General features: G+C 42.5%; 1 protein-coding gene across 1 annotated transcript in view; it reads left to right on the top strand.

Moving 5' to 3' along the window:
• The window catches only part of KCNH1 (potassium voltage-gated channel subfamily H member 1), a 162,375-nt gene that overhangs the window by 41,434 nt on the left and 101,227 nt on the right, over positions 1 to 19,714 (top strand). Inside the window, exon 6 of the mRNA XM_019548572.1 lies at positions 6,927 to 7,319. Coding sequence (XP_019404117.1) covers positions 6,927 to 7,319 — 393 coding nt within the window. The remainder of the gene's footprint in view (positions 1 to 6,926; positions 7,320 to 19,714) is intronic.

Raw genomic sequence — 19,714 nt, 5'->3', positions numbered from 1 at the left:
GGCTGATGACACTTCAACAAGATGTGTATTAAGTCCTGAGAGAGAACTTATCAGGCAGCAAGAAGTTGCAATAATAAGATTTTGCACAAATTCCTATTTGTGTAATTGGCAGGTTCATTGCAAGTAATAAAGTGCAGGTACATGGTTTACACATCTGGAATGAGGCCTTTTTTAATTTGCCAGTTGAATATTGAGCACATTATTTTAAAATGATGGCTGGTCCTGGAGTATGGTCTTAATTGCATCACTGTTTAACAGGAGCAATTGCACTGAAGTCAGGGGAGTTATCCCAGTGTAAAAGCAGAATTTGTCTAATAAAACAAAAACAAAGCTAATTTTCTTTACTTAGTTGGTGCTTAGTTTAGTCTGGTTTGGGAGTCATCTTTATTCTGTAAGTCCCTGGATAGTTTTGTACCAGAGGTTTCATAACTGTTCTGTAATATGTCTACACATGTCTTGCTCACTCTTTCTTTCTCTCTCTCTCTCTCTCTCCCTCCCCACTTCACTAACATTTAGCCTATTTGGAGTTTTTAATCTTTTAAAACTTGTTTAAAACACATCCTCTTTCTTTTTCTGATAGCGTTTCATGTCTGGCAGTCACTCCAGAAGTCGCTTCATTTATTGAAGTGCGGTTAGTGTTTTTAATACTGGCATCCCTTGGCACCCCACTCACAGAACAGGGCCCCACTGTGAAAGGCACTGCACAAACATTGAACGGAAAGGCATTTCTTGTCCAGAAGTGTATTAGCTCAAAAAAAGGGCCTTGATTGGCAGCTATAGATTTGTTTTTCCATAGAACAAGTGCAATGCAAGCAGTGCCAGCTTGAGGTTTTGCCCTGGCCAAAGTCGGTATGACCTGAGAAGGTATTTGTTTTCATGCGCATTCTCTTCTGGGCTTCTCTGCCAAGAATGCCAGGTACTGCCATCTGTAAGAGGGAATGAATATCCACATCATAAAATTATTGAGCACCAGAGATGACCATCTTTTGTCATGTGCCAGTAAATAGCTGCCAGATGATGACCACTGAGATTTCTCTTGTCTAGTCTCATATTAGTTTTAATGTGGAAAGTTTCAGGCTCTTAATGATGGGGCGTGATGCGATTTTTCAGGGGATACCATGAATCTGCTTTGAAATGATAAACTAACCAATGCTGCTTTGTGGTTTGACTGCTAGACAAATGATTATGAATCCCTGTCCCTAGACATTGGACACAGCATTCTCTGTGCTGATGATAAAGTGAAATGTATGCTGTACCTTCAGTGTGCAGCTCTGCGTAAATAAGATTAAATTACAATTAAAGAATGCAGTCAGTATATGCAACAAAATTAGCTAAATTAAACTGGTGCTTAGTGGCACTACTTAGTAAAGGCTTGCCAGCATTTTTATTCTAAACATTGTTTTTCAGGGACATCACTATTACTATTTCCAGGTGAAATTTGGTATCAAGGTGCTCAGCCTAGGAAGTTATATATTTGTCTGTGTTTTTGTGTGTGTGTGTGTGTGTGTGTGAGAGAGAGAGAGAGAAAGAGAGAACTGCAAACTATTTGATTTTTTTTTTTTCCAATCAGAAAGGCCTCAAGAATAAATAAATTGTTGTGGCAATTTGCTGATGAATTTTATGTGTACTGACTGGTGACATTTAATTACCATTTCTGTAACACAGCTTTGGTAACATCTTTATTTTATGATGCATTTTAAAAAATTGATACAGCCAAGCAAAGCTTTAATGAAAAGTGTCATTTATACACTCAAAATAATATTCTATTTTCTTAAGAGGTAGTAAAATATCATGCATCATTACCACAAATAATAAACGCAGATAATACATCTGTAGTAGAGGGTGAACCATAAATAACTGGGCTAATACGTCTCTTAATTATTTCCTGTAACAAATAATTCTTTTTCTTTGATATAAATGCATAATGGGGGAAAAAGCCCATCTAAAAATAGCGCTGTTTCATTTATTTAGAAATATATTTATGACAGTAATGAAGTATTTGCTTATTACATGTGGGTTTCAGCCTAGGACATCAGTTTATAGAGCTGCTTACATTTTCTCCATAGTTATTTTCATATTCATCTTTTTTTTTCTTTCTCTGGGAGGAGGCATGTATTGCTACTGAATGGAATATAGTTAGTACACATAGTTTGGTAACTACAACAGATCTTGGGGGACACTTCCCCACTGAATGCTCTAGCTGGAATTGTGCTTCAGGGTGGCCCAGCCCTTTGCAGAGCTCAGAGGAGTGCAAGGGAAGCATCCCTGTATGCCAGCCTTTAGACTGGTACAGCATGTTCCTGTCCGTGTGTGTAGTCGGCTCCGCTGCCCAGTGTAGAAGGTGTGGGAATACAGCCCTGCCTCTCTTCTCTTATGTCTTTGGAATGGCAAATGTGATGCATTTATAGAGAGATCAGCTTTTTAGAGCTGAGGGGGTTTTCCTCTTCCAGTGTTTTAAAACTGGATTCATTGCCTGCGAACAGTGCTGCTCTGTTGGGTTTGGTGAGTGACTTGCCCTCAAGACAGGGAGAGGTAGTACAAGCTGAGGCACTGCTCTCCCTCCATGTCCAAGGTGAGAGGGTAGTTCATTCCAGTGGTTTTGGTTCTCTTTCTGAGAATGCCTTCAAGGTACCAGAAGTAACATGCCTCCCATTAGCGACTCAGCTCCTACACACATGCATGGAGCTGGCTCTGACACACTTGAAATTCAGCGCATAAGAGCAGGCTCAATTAATGAAGTTTGCAGGAGAGTGGAAATTACTGCACTCCAGCAGACTCTAGTGTCACGTGTATTGGCATCCCTGCACTGAAAAATGGCAGAGGGGTGCTTTGAACTAAAGCTTGTTTGATGTGCTTTAGATGTGCCCCGTGCCTCCCAGAGCATGTGTAAAAAATGCCCTACCAAATAACCAGAATTTGGCCTCAACTTTCTAAATTAGACAAAGCTCAATTTTTACCTGCCTCTGTTCTTAACCTACATTTACATGCATGAATACAACTGTAAGTTTCCCAACAACCTTTTTCTTATTTACATAATGCTAAGTGTTCAAAAGCACTTAGTATTGATTGGTAGGTGGGAGCTTTACCTTGACATTCAGGGAGAGCAGGCTAGGCCAGAGCTTTTGAAAATTCCAGAGCTTGTATTTTCATATGCCTAAGTGTGTCTCTCTGTCCATCCATAATGATTTATTTGTGCTCTAATTGACTTTCTTGGCAGGCAATTGGAGTGCCCTACACAGACAAGGACAGACAGCGGAGCACCGCCATGCCAGTGGGGACTGAGGGGCTGGAGGGGAGGGGGGTGAGGCCAGCGAAGCCCTCCTCTGGCCTCGCCCCCCTCCCCTGCTCCTTGGAGGCAGAGGGGGACAATGGGGACTGGAGCACTGCAATAATGGAGGGGACGGAGCGGGAGGGCGAGGACAACAGCGCTGGTCTCGCCCCCCCAGGTCTGGTCCTTGGAGCCAGGGACTGGTGCCTCCCACTTCCCAACAACAGCTGGCAGGGAGGGAAGGGGGCAGGGAACAGGGGAGGGAGGGGAGCAAGAAGTGGAAGCGGGGGGTTATGGCCCGAAGCAGCAGGGGGGGAGGGGAGAGAGGTGGAACAGCCCCAGCCCCGGCCTGTGGCAGGGCTTGTGCGGGGGGGGAGGGAGGGATGCAGGCCTCTGTGTGTCGACCCCCCCCTGCCCCCACATCATTCTTGATGGGCAATTGGCTAGTGTATATATTTTTTTCCTTCAAACTAAAAATAAAATGTTTACATTCCAGGGATTTTTGCTGTTGAGATTAACATCTATGTTTACAGATTTACAGTATTTCCATGCATGCAACATGCCCCAGAATACAATGTACACCTTGTTTTTGAAAGGCAGAATGAGGAAAAAAATCTTTCCTTGTCGTAAGTAACTGAGTAGTAGCAGCTAGGCAACAGAGCTATATAAAACGCACTTCAATTTCCAGCAGCTTTGTTTTTTGGAGAAAAAGTATATGCTGCATGTGAGAAAATATGGAAGGAAGCAGTTATCAGACTGGTTTCCAGAATGTCAATTACGTTAAGGTATCAGTGTCTATGTATCGTAATGTAAGTATATGCTAAACTTGCCCACTTTTATCCCTAAGGGCCTTCTGATGATATAAGGAGCAACTTTAGTTTTGGTCTGCATTAAAGACATGATAGAAGCATCCTAGTGCTGCAGGGATTCATTAATCATGAAGTAAAATTTAGTTACTTTGCCCCCAAATATATCACCTAAGTGACACTGGAGTTTACCTAAAATTGTGGGTGGCACGTGTTTGTTTTTGCTAATCAGAATGTACTGATTACATTAGTCCTTTTGCCCATTAGATCATATTCCAAACAAAGGACTATATCTAACTGTTGCTGCTTATGTTATGTTCCCACTGAAGTCAAGGTCATCCAGTTCCAGTGGTCGTAAGGGGCACAAATTGCCTCATGGGTAGAGCAGGAGGTATTTGCAATACTACCTTTTTGTAAGGCTTTTTTCCACCTTACTATTGTTGGGTGGAGCTCCAGAGTAACAGGACTGCCCATGTACCACCTTAGCCAGGGCACCTACCCAATCCTCTTCTGCCAGGTATTTCTGGGAAATGCTCTGACTGCTCCAAAACTCCTGAGACAGGAGGTTGCTGCTGCCTTGCACCACTTCAAGGTTCTTCTGCCCTGAGGCATATTTTTCTGTTGCATGGAGGCATGGTTGAATCAAATCCAGGACCACCAAAAGTCTGATTTCAATTTTTAGTGGCCATAAGCAAATCCTAGCCTTCAGCGGACAGCTTTTCATGGATCTGGAAATTAAGTGGTGCCAAAATGGCAGAGTTTGCATACACTTGCCAACCTGTTCCAACCAAGCTTAATCTTTGGCTCGTTCAGCCTGCAAATCTCTGCAACTCTGGTCTAGTCAGTGTTGTTGCCTTCTGGAGAAGGTGTTGGGCTCTGGAAGTCAAAGGCTTAATTTTGCCTTGTACCTCAGACACCTACTTCACACTTGCTTTGCACAGCTGTAAATGTTACTAAACTGATCTGGTAGTATTTTACACTGCCCTGCTTGTAAATGATTGCATGAGGTGAAGAGCTGCAGAGAGTCAAGCCCCAGGCTGCTTTGTCTAAATAGGCAACAAACTGGATTAGTTTTCCAATAGGAAACTGATCAGTTTTCCTGTTTGGCTTAACCTGTTGGAGGGAGCCATCACCAAAGATAGTTTTAACAAGGCTCAGCAAAGTCTGTAGACAGAGGTTTGCACAATCCTAGGTGACACTAAGGCTGAGGTATAGAGCATGAGTGGAAGACCCTCTCCCACTACAAGTGTATTGTGGGACCTCTTCCTAAAGCTTCAGTGATTTAATTTCCCTTTCAGATTATTCTATAGAGCAAATAAAGGAGAATAAAACAGGATGCAAAACCTAGGTAGCTTTTCTGGATGCCTTTTTGGCATTCACTTATCTTTCTCGGATGCCATCTTTGTCTTCCTTTCAACTTTTACCAGTAGTTGGTCCATGGTAAACCTTCACGTTTTCTTTATATCTCACACTGCCTTTATGTCCATGTACATCCACTAACTTAAATGGAATAATTTCTGTCTTATGCCAATGTGAAAGAAGCAGCCTGTTCTTGACCTGATGCTACTATCAGGTATCCCACTGTGTAAATTCATAGTCATTATGGTAAATCAAATAAAGTCCCCAGTTCAGCAAAGCATGTGAGCATGTACTCAGTTCAAAGTGAACAGTATTTTAGCATGTGCATGAAGTTAAGCATTTGTATAAATGATCTTCTGAATTTAGGCTCAAAGGCTAACATAAACAGATGCTGATAAGCTGCAGGTATTCAGCACTCCTGATCTCTAAATTTATCTTGATGAGAAATGAAAATTAAAAGCCAGCATAACTTACTGTGGTAAGTATGGCGAAGTGTTACATTACCAATGTTGTGAGGCACCCTGATCCGGAGTGGTAGCACTCTGTTGGGAATCAGGCTGACTAGTTCTGAGTTTTTTATGCCTGATGCAAGTCATTTTTGCCTCTAATTTCCTTCCTACCTTTTGTGTGTCTTGTCCTTTTAGGCTGTGAACATGCTGCTTGCATGTTTTTACCCTGCAGCAAGTGCAAGGTATCTTATCTTGCTTTTTTTTTTTTTTGCATTTGTCATGGGGTAAGAACATACACATGGACTATTATTGCAGAGTAGCTAATGCTCTGCTAGTTTATATCCTGGCTTACCTTCTGGTTTCTTCTTTGTGTGCCTATACCCTTAGGGTATTAAAGACATGCTCTGGGAGGCAGGAAAGCTTTAATTAGTGCAGCTCCAAGAGCCATGCTAATTAAAGTGGCAAGAGCATCATGTGTATCAGCGTCCCTGTGCTTGAAAAATGGAGGTGGGGTGCTTTGAACTAAAGCTCATTAAATGAGCTTCAGTTTAAAGTGCCCTGCTGCTATTTTTCAGTGCGGGAATGCTGATGCATATGATGCTGGAGTGCAGTAATTAATCAAGTCTGCTCCAATGTGCTGTAATTACAATGCATTGGAGCAGCCTCCCTGCATGTGTATAGGCACCCTTAGACTTTAAACCTTCAGGACAAGAACTTCCTTGGGCTGTATGCATTTTGAGTATCCACCAGAGTGGTGCTCCAGTTTTGATATTTGGCATCAATGTATTGTAATAAATATAATAACCGTTAGAAATAAATTGAACAAAAAATGTATTAGCAGGGGAAAAACAGATGCTACTAGTTTATGTAAAAGGATACTTACATTTTTTCCTTACAGCTCGACAATGTTCAAAGGAGATAGTGCCCATTACAAAAAGCTATGTTTTTATTAAATGTTTTGCTGAGCTCAAGAATCTAAAAGTACACAATAATTTTAAAAAATTAAATCTGTTTCCTTCTTTTCTGAAATCTCTGTCACCGCAGGTCCTCCAACTGGGCTCTGAAATCCTTCCACAGTACAAGCAAGAGGCACCAAAGACCCCACCACATATCATTTTACATTATTGTGTTTTCAAGACGACTTGGGACTGGATCATCCTGATTTTAACCTTCTACACCGCTATTTTAGTCCCTTACAATGTCTCCTTTAAAACCAAACAGAACAACGTGGCCTGGCTGGTAGTGGACAGCATTGTTGATGTCATTTTTTTGGTAGACATTGTACTTAACTTCCATACCACCTTTGTTGGACCAGCAGGAGAGGTCATCTCGGATCCTAAGTTGATCCGCATGAACTACCTGAAGACCTGGTTTGTGATTGATTTGCTTTCGTGCCTGCCATATGATGTCATCAATGCCTTTGAGAATGTTGATGAGGTCAGTATCCTAGCCTCATTTCCACTGCTTATTTTTCTCATTTTAATGTTTGCCAGAAAAGGAACACACACACACACACCCCCACCCACCCATATATGTATCTATGTATTAAGCCAACTTTATATATAACCAGCAGACATATATAAATTGGCTTAATATGTATGCATCTCTCTCCAGTGGTGCCCCCACAAATATAAAGGTCTGCTGCGTATTCATAGCTAAAAGGTTTCATATTTAGCTCCAGTGATAGGGGCTTGTGGTTTAGTTGTTGATACTGAAGGTCCTTGTGTGTTGTCTTTCCTGGTACATTCTCAAAGCTCTGCAGTAGAGGTTAGAACAGCAGTTCCCAAACTCTGACAGATTGCACATCATCAATTTAAAATGATACAGTTTTAAGTACCACCAGGTGTAGGGGTGTGTGTATGGTAGGGTATGTGGGAGACTTGTGAGGGGATGTGGCTGTGTGTGTGTGTGTGTGGGGGGGGGCATAGGGTATGTTGGTGGGTGTTGGAGACAGGGTGTACATGTGGGGTTTGTGGGGATCCCCACACTCCACCCATGGCACAGCAGCAGGAGCGGGGGGCTCAGGGCACCCAGTGAGGCATGGCTTCGGCCAGCGCTGCACATCACAGCAAGGGGTGTATCCTCCACCAGGCAGTCTGTATTGCCGGTGCTCCCCATACTTGCTGGGCATGGGAGGGAAGCCCCGTGCACTGGAGCAGGCTGCCTTCCCCACCCTTCAGGGGAAGGTGTCTGGGGCTTAGTTCCTGTGCCTGACGAGTGAGAGAGCTGCATATGAGTTCAGGTAGTGCTTGTGATACAGATGGCCTGGCAGAGGATGCACCCCTTGCTGTGATGTGCAGTACTGGCCAGAGCTGCTCCCCACTAGGTGCCTGCACTGGGCACAAGTGCCCTGAGCACCCCTGCCTGCTGCTGCCGTGTACCACTGACAGGTTGTCTGTGTACCACTGGTGGTACATGTACCACAAATTGGGAACTGCTAGGCTACAAAGTGGAAAGACAAATCTGTCACAGGGAAGCCTGACTAAAACCAATTTACAGTGATGGAACAGGCTAGATACTACCTACTTTGAAGACCCTAAGTTATTGTCTTAAAGATAGTCTTCTGGGCCAGGGATTCTCTAGCTCCTTTGTAGTATAAACCACAGCTTACAGCAGTGATGCCAACTAATGTGGAAAACTAACATCAGGAAAAGCATTCTGTATTTTTTCAGCAGTCTGTAATGTAGTATTGCAGCTGGAGAGGAGAGTATGGCAGCATAGGAGACTCTGGACCACCAGTCAGCACTTTGAAAACCAGTCAGTGCAGCATGGTTTGGGAACCACTGCTATAGGTGCTTTGAACATATGTGTTGTTTGCAGCTGTCATGTTAAAGCTTGTCTAACTTTTCATACAAGGAGAAGGGCAGAAGAGGGGAAAATGGAACCTGCCCTCCCTGCTTGTTGAACTTCATAGGAGCCAGCCACAAGCCCTGAGGAAGCATATATGAGCTATTGCTACCAAGGACTTAAAGCCACAACATATAGCCCCTAGCAAAATGCCTTTACAGTTATAACCATTTAGATTAGAATGTACAACAAATATTTTTGGTAATGTTTAAGTTTCATTTTACATGGGATTAATACATAATAAATGGATGTTTAAATAACTGGTTAATCAGTTATTAAGGTTGCTTAAATAACTGGTTAATCAGTTACTAAAAGGTTGCTTAAAACCTTCTAGTGGTATCTATAACCATCCATGGCACATAGTATGCACACCTTCAACATACTTATAACTATTATGAATATCTAACTTTTATTAACCTTTTAAAATACATCTTCAGTATAAAGTGTGATTTCTAACCATCCCAGCCCCACCTTCCTTCCAAATCAGGATATTCTTTAAAGCATTGTCTAGTGACATAGCATGATTTTGTGTTGTTATCCAGCTATTTCCTGTATGGATGCATTCAACAGGCTCTGGGAATAAATCATTATTCATCTCATTAGATCCATTTTGACTTGGGGATAGGTAGGCAAACTATTGAGGGCAGTGAAGCAGATGTAACATTATTTGATATTTAATTCCCTGGAGATGTTTTTGTTTTTTATCACGCTTTAGACTGAAATACCACAAGTGAAATCACCCAAAAATAACCCATAGAAGTCCTATCCTTAAATATTTGTTTGTCAGAGATTTCCCCAGCCCTGTAGACTACTCTGCAGGGATCTGACATTTTTGCTCTTGTAGATAGTCATAGTACTGCTAGCTAGACCTTTAATTGCTTTAGGTAGTCAACAGCTGGAATTTATATGCAAACAATAATAACTTTTAAATTTAAAAAAGTGGGAAGGAGAGACAGTACCCAGCACACCAAACAATTTTGGTGAACTTTCTTCACATTCCCAGAACATATTGTTACTGATTCTCCTAAAGGGACCTTGATAATCTTCTGATTCTTCCAGGGTGATGCGCAGAACATACACTGATGTGAATGTGCTACAGGCCATCACACTGCCCTTGAAATGGTATATAGAGATATGGTCCCTTCTAGTGATAACTTTGTAAAGAGATTACTGTTGGGGACTTTGAGCATTTCTTCATCTTCTTAGGCTTAATGTTGTTGGTTAGATGACAAACAACTGATTTGTCCTGTCACTGTGGCTCTTCATCAGTTTCCCTAATCAGACAAGTATCACAGTGTTATTTCTGGTCATTCTCACTATCACATTCAAGCAAAGAAAATACAGGATCTGCTTGCTTCTGTAAAGACAGGATGCATTGTGCCAACCACCATGCTGTGCGCAGTACAAATTAGAGTAGATGACTTAAAGAATGATTGGGGAAAAAAGTTGAAATGATCCACAGGCCTAAAGAACTTGGCATGAAAGAATGTGGTATGTAATGTTTGTTTAACATGTATTTCATTAACTGAAGAATTTGGTTTTACGTCTAGGTTTTGGTCCTAGTTAGTTCAAATATTTGACTTCACTCTTTACTGTCCCTTGTTTATGCTGCTGTTTTACTGCTGACTATTACTTAAGGGCCACTCGTCAGATGTTGTAAGTCGTAGTAGATTCATCAATGCAGATTCTCACTTGAGGTACATGTCACATCCATTAAGATCCATGGCCCTGTGACAATTTGTACATCAGCTTTGGATCATGCTACACTGATTTTCTGAATATCTAGCCCCATATGTGCTGTCTTGGAACTATGAACTACTTCAGAAAAGAGAGAAGAATATAGCTTGTTTCGTTAAGGAGGAAAAAAATGTGTCACACTTGGGGAGTCTGAGAATCTATAAGGCCTTTGACATGGGCTACTTTTGTAGCACCATGTGTGTCCTTACAGTGCTACAAAAAGCAAGTGTCCATGCATGCACACCATTTGTAGTATTATAAAGATGATAGATCCACCACAAAAAGCTCCTCTTTCAAACAGGAATTTCTTTGTAGCACTGCATATAGTGTACACACACTTACATGTAGTGCTACTGGGGAGCAGATCTCAGGCTCCCAGCATCACAGGGTGCTCTGTTCTCCTCTCCACTCCCCTCCAAGGTGGGCCTACTGATGCCTGGCTGAGCTATTCAGCAGAGCAAGGCAGCCATAGTTGTCGAGCACAGTCCCCTGCCACCCAGTCAGCTATTGCTGCCATGGGTGGTTTGCAGCTAGCCCCATTAGCCATTGTCACAGTGACAAGAGCTGATATGGTGGGCCTGTCACTGAGCCTGTTGAGATGGACTCCCCTGGAGTTGGCAGGGGGGAACTAAAGAGCAGTCCTGTATAGTCCATTAGCTGGAAAGCATGCCTTTGGAATGACTTCCTTCTACTCCAGCACTCTAGTTTTGCACTTTGTAGTACTACAATGAACACTGTGTTCAAGGCCTTAGAGCAAGCTGTTCAACTGTCCAACTGATGGTCTGTGGGCTGCATGCAGCCCTCAAAAGTGTATCCTGTGTCCTTGGATTCCTGATCTGGGCACCATATAGGTCTTCTGTTGCTTCCACTGGAGTCTCCAAGCTGCCTCTCCCTCCTCTGGCTTCCACTTCCTGGCCTCCAGCCCCAGGGATGAGATGGCATGGTTGCAGGGATGAGAGAACCTGCAGCTTTTGTCCTTTGGGGAAATCAGGACCCTGAACAGCATGGGGGCACTGGTGTTTCACAGTGTGAGGGGTCTGTGCAGTGGGGTGTGGTGCAGCATGGGAAGCCCCAGCTGCCCGCAATGTAAGAGTGCTATTGTGGTGCAGTGAGGGGGGTTGCCTGTGGCATGGGGGTGGTGGGGGGTGGTGTTGCAGTATGTGCCGGCAGGGTGTGGGGGTGATGCAGTATGTGCTGGCAGAGTGTAAGGTGTGATTCACACAGCATGTGTGCCTGTGGCCCCAAGCCCCTCAAAAGCTGAACAGGCTTACCTTAGGGAGTCTTAACTGTTGTAGTTCACACCTGTTTCTTGTACTTCAGTACCTTGTGTCTTACATCAACTCCAGTTTCCTTAGATTTGTTGACTTAGAACTTGATTTGACACTGTGTTACTTCAGTTTTACAGAGCAACTCTGCTGCAATCTAAAGCTCCAAGGTCTGGAGAGCTCTGGCTGCTTTGAAGAAATAGTTTTTACATTGGAAATTTTGAGGACTTGTGGGTTAGCTTGATGATCAACTCCTTCTTTACTTTTTTTACTTTAAAAAAAAAAATTAATTAATTAAAAAAATAAATATATCATATCATATATCATATCCAGAAGGAATTGATAATGGTTTCAATACTAATAATAAAATGAGGTAAATTTTGCAAATTTTGGTTCTTCATCATATCTTTATAGTGATTTCATCAAGAGAGAACAATCCTGATTTTGCTGCTCATTGTACAGGAACATCACAGTAGGTGAAAACTAAGTAATCCTTCTGTGTCTTTGATCATTCTTTGTACAGAAAGATGGGTGTCAGAGAAGAGCTAACTTGACAAGTCAATTTGTTCTTAAAGCTACCATAATTCATGTGACATACTTGAGGGACTCCTTTGTACAAGGTTTGACGTTTGGTTCTGATGGGAGAGAGAATCTTTGTGGATACCGTTCCACAAACTGACTGGCTCTCTCTGCAGTAGTTTATGGAACTGCAAGTCAGTTATCTCTTCAATCTTCCTACATAGGAAGACTAAAGAGAAAGTTTTCCATGGACATATAAGCATTTGGTGTTTGGCTGGTATATACAGGTGTTTTAATTTTCTACGAAGTGTGTGTTGATACAATTATACACGGAGAGAGAAGTGTGAAAGGGTGCTGTCTCATTTTTTCTTTATATTTAGCTTTTTGTTATAAGTAAGCTACTGATATTTTTACACTCTGGAATTTGTGCAGCTTTATTCTCTGATGTCCTTGTGACCCCCACACCACCAGAATGCTAAAGAAAGGGTCATTGGTGTTAGTACTGTGTAACTGGGTAAAATTTTATAGAACATGTTACATGAGAGATCACATTAAATGAGCTTATTGTCTCTTCTGACTTTGAAATGTATAAATCTAGGGACAGCCTGTGGCATCATGAGTGGCACCAAGATGCACAAAACAACAAGGTTGGCAGTGGATAATAGTGTTAGACTTTTGCCTGCTACTAATAAAGCCAGACAACATAAGTAAATACTGGTTTATTCCTAATAACTTTTTTTGGATAAAATATTTTTAGTATTAATTTTTCTTTCCTTGCCCCAGCATAGAAGATATCATCACATTCCTTTAATCTGGAGGAGGACAGTGGTCCACCAAATGATTGTTAAATTACAACAACATTTATAATCAGACCTGACTGAAATTTTTCTGACCAAACTGACTTTTTTTTTTAAGAGAAAAAGAAAAAATAAGATGGTTTAATAAGCTTGGAAGACTCTGCTTTGAACTTGTTGGAAAGGAACTTTTCATTTTTTAAATTTGGAACCAATTTTTTTATTTCATATTAAATCATATATTATAAAATGTTGATTGACCAGTGGGATGTAAAGGGATTTAAGTAATGAAACAAAATTATTTTGAAAATGTTTTGTAGGCTGTTTCGAAAGTCTGACTTTTGTTCCCAATTTGAACAGAGCCACAATTTTGAAATCACAGAATATTTTCCTGAAGTTGTAATTCTATTTCCCACCAAGCTGTACTTAGAACCTTTTGTCCCTAAAGTATTTTTCAGCCATCAGTTGGTATGAAATCCCTGAGAGGCAGGCAGGTCTTACTAGCCACATCTAGAGTTAGAGGAGAGAGGGAAAGAAGTTAGTGCTTTGCCCAAGGTCACAGAATTAAGAATGTGATTAGACCACTGTTACTCAGCTGGTGGGTTGTGATCCAGAAGTGGGTCACAAGAATATTTGAAATGGTTGCAAGCAAGTCCCAGAAAAAGAGGCAAAAGCATGGGTTTCCCCTTGCAGGCTGGCAGTATTCCAGCCTGCAAGGGGCTGCTTGGAATGATTGGAGGCAGTGGGCATACAGTGAGGCTGGGTCATGGGAGCAGCCTCAACCGCTGGACGCAGGTAAGTGTATGGGGAGCGGGGGATGGAGGGGACTGTCTGGAGGGTGGGTATGTGTGCCCGCCGGTACTGGGGAAGGTTTCTGGGTCCAGGGCTGTGGCATGGCAGGGGAAGTGGGGGTGGGGGGGAAGAGGTGGCGCTTGGCCCTTCAGTGGGGGAAGGGGGAGGGGGCAGTTCTTTGGTGGGGAGCTGCATGCTTGGGCCAGGAGCATGGGGCTGGTGCCCATACATATAGGGGCCCACACTCGCTGCCTTGGGGGGGGCGGGGTCAGGGTTGGGGGCAGCACTTGCTGCTTGTGCTTCATCCCAAGTGGGTTGGGGGCAGCGGGGGGCCCCTTCTGGCAGAGCTGGTGGGGGCAAGGGACTGCAGGTTGGGAGTGGGGTTGGGCACCAGCAGGGCCAGGGAGGTATGGGTCAGGACAAGCTGTCAATCTTCACAAATGGGTCCCGGTATGAAAAAAGTTGAGAAGCATTGACTTAGACCATACTAAGTGCACTTAAAATATGAGTATCTTCATGTTAAAGACTGTTAACTCAGGGTAAGTGCCCTCTGAGCATCTCAAAGTTATGCTGCTTCAGGTGAGGGTTAACTCTGGGCTGTGCTATTTAGCCCATGTTAACGTAACTTCAGCCTGCTCCACAGAGATAAAACAAGCAATTTGCAGTCCTTCAGCATCCTGGGATGCACTGCTCCAAGGCCCTCCCTGCCCAGAGCAGGGATAGAGCCCAGGTGTCCTGTCTCCTAGCCTTCCCCTGTTCACCAGCCCTCTAGTGGCAAATCAGAGCTCTGCGGGCAAGAAAGGGTATTAAATGTGTGACTGCTCACACCTCATTCTAACTTTAACACTATTAGGTGTAACCTGTAACTTCACCCTGAATTTGCTACCTTCAGCTCTTGTGCTCAAGCACTGTAACAATTCAAGCTTCTCAGACTGTCGCATTGTTAATAATGGGAAGCAGAGTCCAAAAAAGAAAGAATGTGTTTCAAGTTTCTCCCACATAGAATGAACATTCAAGAACTTTTCTCCAGGCTTTTCCACACTGAGAAGCTACTTTTATACAGTAAAAAATATATAAAATTTAAAAAAAAAAAAAAAAAAAAAGCCCTTCTTTTATCTGGAAAGGAACTTCAAATAATGGGCATCTTCCACTGACTATTGAATCGACATGATATTATGCTTAGACCTGGAATGAATGGTACAGTGTATTGAATGTAGTTTACCAAGGATGAGGCATTGGACTAAAATTTCCTCCACTTTTTAAAAGCTGTAGTTTTAATTTTTTGAGATTTGAAATTAAGTATTGTCTAAGAGCATTAATTTCTCCACAATGAAAAACTATAAATTTATGTAGCAGGCAGGCCAAGTGGCAGACTAACTGATTCAGAGAGGCATAAGTTTCCATAGGTGACTACTTTGTCAAATGCATATTTGGGTATGATGTTCAATTACCACAGCTAACTAAAATGGACATAAGAGGTCCCTTGATGTTTGTTAAGACCAGTGTAGTATAAGAGCTTGAATGCAAAAGCCAAACTCAAGCATATCTTTACAATGGTAAGATGAACAATTTCATGCTAATTTTTTCATCCGATAAGAATTTTGGTCCATAATGCTGTAAATTAGGCTGGAAAATGACTTGTAAGCCTAGTTACATGATACTGTCTGAATGAAATCTAATGGTAGGAATGGAATCCAGTCATGTCACCACCATGTAAATCTCTGGGATACACTGTGCTAGCATGTCTCATTGTGATCAGTTGTTGGCTGACATTAGCTAAATTGAGATCCAGCCATCAGTTTTATTAGTTGAAGTGGCAGATATGCATACTAAAAGATCATCAAGAAAGATGTATTAAATATAAATGAACTGGTGTTTGCTTTATTAGAAGAATTAGAGAAAAGTCTCTAGCATTCAGGCAACAGACCTAGGTTTTAAGCAAGGTCGTTACAATAATGAAGAAGGAACAGAAAAACACAATCCAAGAATAATGGAAGTAAATTAAAATACTTAGCATACACAAGCATAGTGTAGCCTGAAAGCTAAACAGCGAGTTGAGAATGAAAAACTGAATGCATTGCTGATCAGATAATTGCAAAATTACTGTTTTACAGAGCTGACAATATATTCATTTAGATCTTATTAGTTGAATAATCTCTCATTCTAAAGGCAGTTGGCTTTCACGGAATCATAGGAGCATTAGTGTGTCACCTCAGGGCTTTTTTATCTGCTTTTTTAACAAGATAAGGGAATAAATGGTGATGAAAACCATGATGTATAGAATGGATCCAAACAGAAGCCAGGAAAGAAGAGATTTTGTATGAGATTGGAAAAGAAATGCTGCTAACTTTCAAAGATAGCTGCAAAAGACTAACCACAACCCAAAGCTCGTAAGGAAGTTATCTATGATAGTGTATAAAAGGTTCCCAATTCACTTCTGTCTTTTCTGTCTGGTTCCTTCCTATTTATGAAATAACAAAAGTTACTTTGGATGTGCTTTCTTTAGAGGCATAACTAGCGAGGTTTGTGCCCTAGGCAAACCCAGCTGGAGCAGTGAGGTGGGACATAAGCTTACCTGCTCTGGGGACTCGCAAATGTCCCTGGCTGCTGCCGCTGGTGTGACACAACCTGCCTGCTGTGGTTGTTGTTGCTACGGAAGTAGCATGGTGGTGGGTCACTCAGCTACTGCTGCAACAGTGGGGATGTAGGGCTCTGCTATTACCATGGCACAGAATCCTTTGGTTGGGGGACCCCATTCTGGTACCCTCATTAGATCAGTGTCTAGGGCCGGTGCCCTGCTCACCCCTCCCAAGTTATGCTACTGGTTTTCTTGATGACCATAGTAAAGAAATAAACCATTTCTGGGTGTGTGGGTAAATTGGGTGAATAAAAAACAATTCCTAGCCCAATTTTGATGCATTCAGGCTTTACCACAGTACCCTGATTACATACAGCATAACCAAGGCACAGAGAAAATATCTGGATTGCATAAAATGTCAGAATGGTGACAGAGGAGAAAAAATGGGGAGGTATGGAGGTCTGAATGATGTGATTTATTTTTGATATATCATAGACTGTATGATGTTACTGCTAAGGATGCCTACCCCTTCCCTTGAATCCAGCTTCAGTCCAAGGCACTGAGGCAAGGGTGCAAGTGTATGCCAAGGAGGAGAAGTCAGGAACAAACACTCCAACCCCAGAGTCATCAGCCTTGCAAAGAGTGACGGAGATATTGAGAGAGATCTGAGGTGAACTGCACCAGCTCAACAAGAGTATGGAAAGCCAGTTCCAGAGTAGACATGCAAGGGGAGATTCTCCTTAACCACAGCAGCTGAGGTGTTGTCAGGAAGATGCTGATGGATGCTGGCACTGTGGCAGCTGTGATCACTTCTGGGGGGAATGTGCAGAGAGAAGGGGCATTCAGGTCATGGAAATTGAGGTGGGCAGTGGAGAGGGTCCCATGCACTGTTAGCAGACACAGAGCCCTGCAGCATAAGGTGGTGATTTTTGGTGTCACACAGTTGATATACTGCCTGAAGGGAAAGTCAAGAGAAGTTCCTTGCCAGTTCCTCCTAGATTCAGGTGCCCAAATAACTGGGTATGGGAGCAAGCTACAACAGACAGAAAGAAGCCTTCAACCCTGTAGGTTAGTGGTCAAGGCAGCCAATAGAGAAGCACTTCCAATTCTGGGATACTGAAGTACAACCATCAACTTCAAGGTCTAAATCTGCCATGTAGCAAAGAATGCCAGTCAAGATGCCTTGTTAGGCACTGAGTTCCCAAAAAATTATCAGGTCACTATGAATTTTGCAGATTGTTCATGTTCCTTTCTGGAGAGGCATTTCCCCTTGTATACCACAGATGGTCAAGTGAGAGCAAGTGGCGGTGGAAAGAAATCTAACAATGCAGGTACTCTTCACTTAACATTGTCTCAGTTAATGTTTCGTTATTACATCGCTGATTTATTAGGGAATGTGTTCATTTAAAGTTGCGCAGTGTTCAGTTATAACATTGTTTGACTGCTACCTGCTAGTAGGTAACTACTGTGACATAATTGGATTCACTTAACATTGTTTTGCTTAAAGTTGCATTTTTCAAGAATGTAACTACGACATTAAGTGAGGGGTAGCTGTACCTCCCAGAAGTGAGATGATGATCACTGGCAAACTAAAGAGGTGATGCCTTGAAAAAGAGGAGGTGAGTTCATTGATGAATTGGGATTCCTAGTAGGAACTGCAATGGGTAAAAGCCATAGGGATGAAATTCCAGTGTGTGTTGGTAGCACATTAACAGAATCACAGGTCACATATCGGGGCACTGTAACTGGGATGTTTGAGATGGGCGTGGCTGTCCTGCAGGAGGACCCTGCATCAGAGTGGTTGATTGCTTTAAGAGTACTGAGCTCAGACAAGATCCAGAGTCTTAGAGAGCCAGGCAGTAACCTTCACTGGAATGCAGGAAAATTGGATGCAAGTTCAAGTTATGTTATCATGGCCTGGAGCCTGATCAAGTAGGGGCAGTGCAAGAAGTCCTTTTGAAGTACACAGATGTACTCAGCCTTGGAGACTAGGACCTAGGGCATACAGGCTTAACAAAGCATCAGCTTAATATTGGCAATGCCAAACCTGTCAGACAGAGGCATAAAAGAGGAGCCATCCATTTCCAGTAGAGAGTTTGATCAGCATCAGCAAGGGATGGAGGAAAGAGGCATTATCAGGCTGTCTTTCAACCCATGGGCTACCCCTGTGGTGGTGGAGAAAAAATGGGGAGGTATGGAGGTCTGAATGATGTGATTTATTTTTGATATATCATAGACTGTATGATGTTACTGCTAAGGATGCCTACCCCTTCCCTTGAACTGATGACATACTAGACCTCCTGGCCAAAGCTTGATGGTTCCCCACCCTTGATTTGGCTAGTAGGTACTGCAAGTAGAAGTGCACCCAGAGGACAGAGCTAAGATGGCTTTCTGCACTAAGAAGGGATTTTTTAAATTTAATGTTATGCCTTTTGGTTTATATAATGTTTCCAGTATGCTTCAGAGACAGATGGATATTGTATTAGCAGATTTGCAAGGGACATCCTGCCTAGTGTATCTGGATGATATCATTGTGATAGGCAAAACCTTTCAGGAGCACTTGCAGAAACTGAAAGCACTGTTTAAGAAGCTGAAGGAAGCCCACTTAAACATTAAACCTGCCAAATGTCAGCTTTTCTGCAGTAAAGTGAGCTTTTTGGGACATGTAATCTCCATGGAGGGGATAGGCCCAGATCCAGAGAAGGTGGAGGCTGTTAAGGCCTGGCCAGTACCTCAAAATGTAACAGAACTGCACAGCTTCTTGGGTTTAGCCTCCTATTATAGAAGGTTTCTGGCAGATTTTGCTACCATTGCAAGTCCCTTACATAAGGTCTCTGATAAGGTGAAGTTCATCTGGACGAAGGAATGTCAAGATGTCTTTATAGAGCTAAAGCAGCAGTTGATGTCATCCCTTATCTTAGCATATCCCAATCCTCAGTTACCCTTCTTGTTGGACACTGATACAAGTGATATTGGCATTGGAGCTGTTTTGCTATGAGTTGAAGGAGGCCAGGAAAAGGTACTAGCCTGTGCAAGCTGACCCTTAAAATAGCTGAGTGCCAGTATGCAACTACAAGAAAGGAATTGCTTATTTTGGTGGCCTTAACCACATATTGTCAACATTTCCTCCTGGAGAGATGCTTCACATTAAGAATGGATATCACAGCTCTGCAGACTGCCCCCTGGTTTCACCCATTATATACACATTACACATATCTACAGATTAGGGAACTCCCCTCTTGTCAGCACGGAGGTGGAAAAGGATCTTGGAGTCATCATTGACTCCAAGATGAACATGGG

This window comes from Crocodylus porosus, unplaced genomic scaffold, assembly GCF_001723895.1.
Source record: "Crocodylus porosus isolate Cpor-Errol unplaced genomic scaffold, CroPor_comp1, whole genome shotgun sequence".
In the NCBI taxonomy this organism is placed as follows: Eukaryota; Metazoa; Chordata; order Crocodylia; family Crocodylidae; genus Crocodylus; species Crocodylus porosus.
This window is presented reverse-complemented; position numbering and strand designations above follow the sequence as displayed.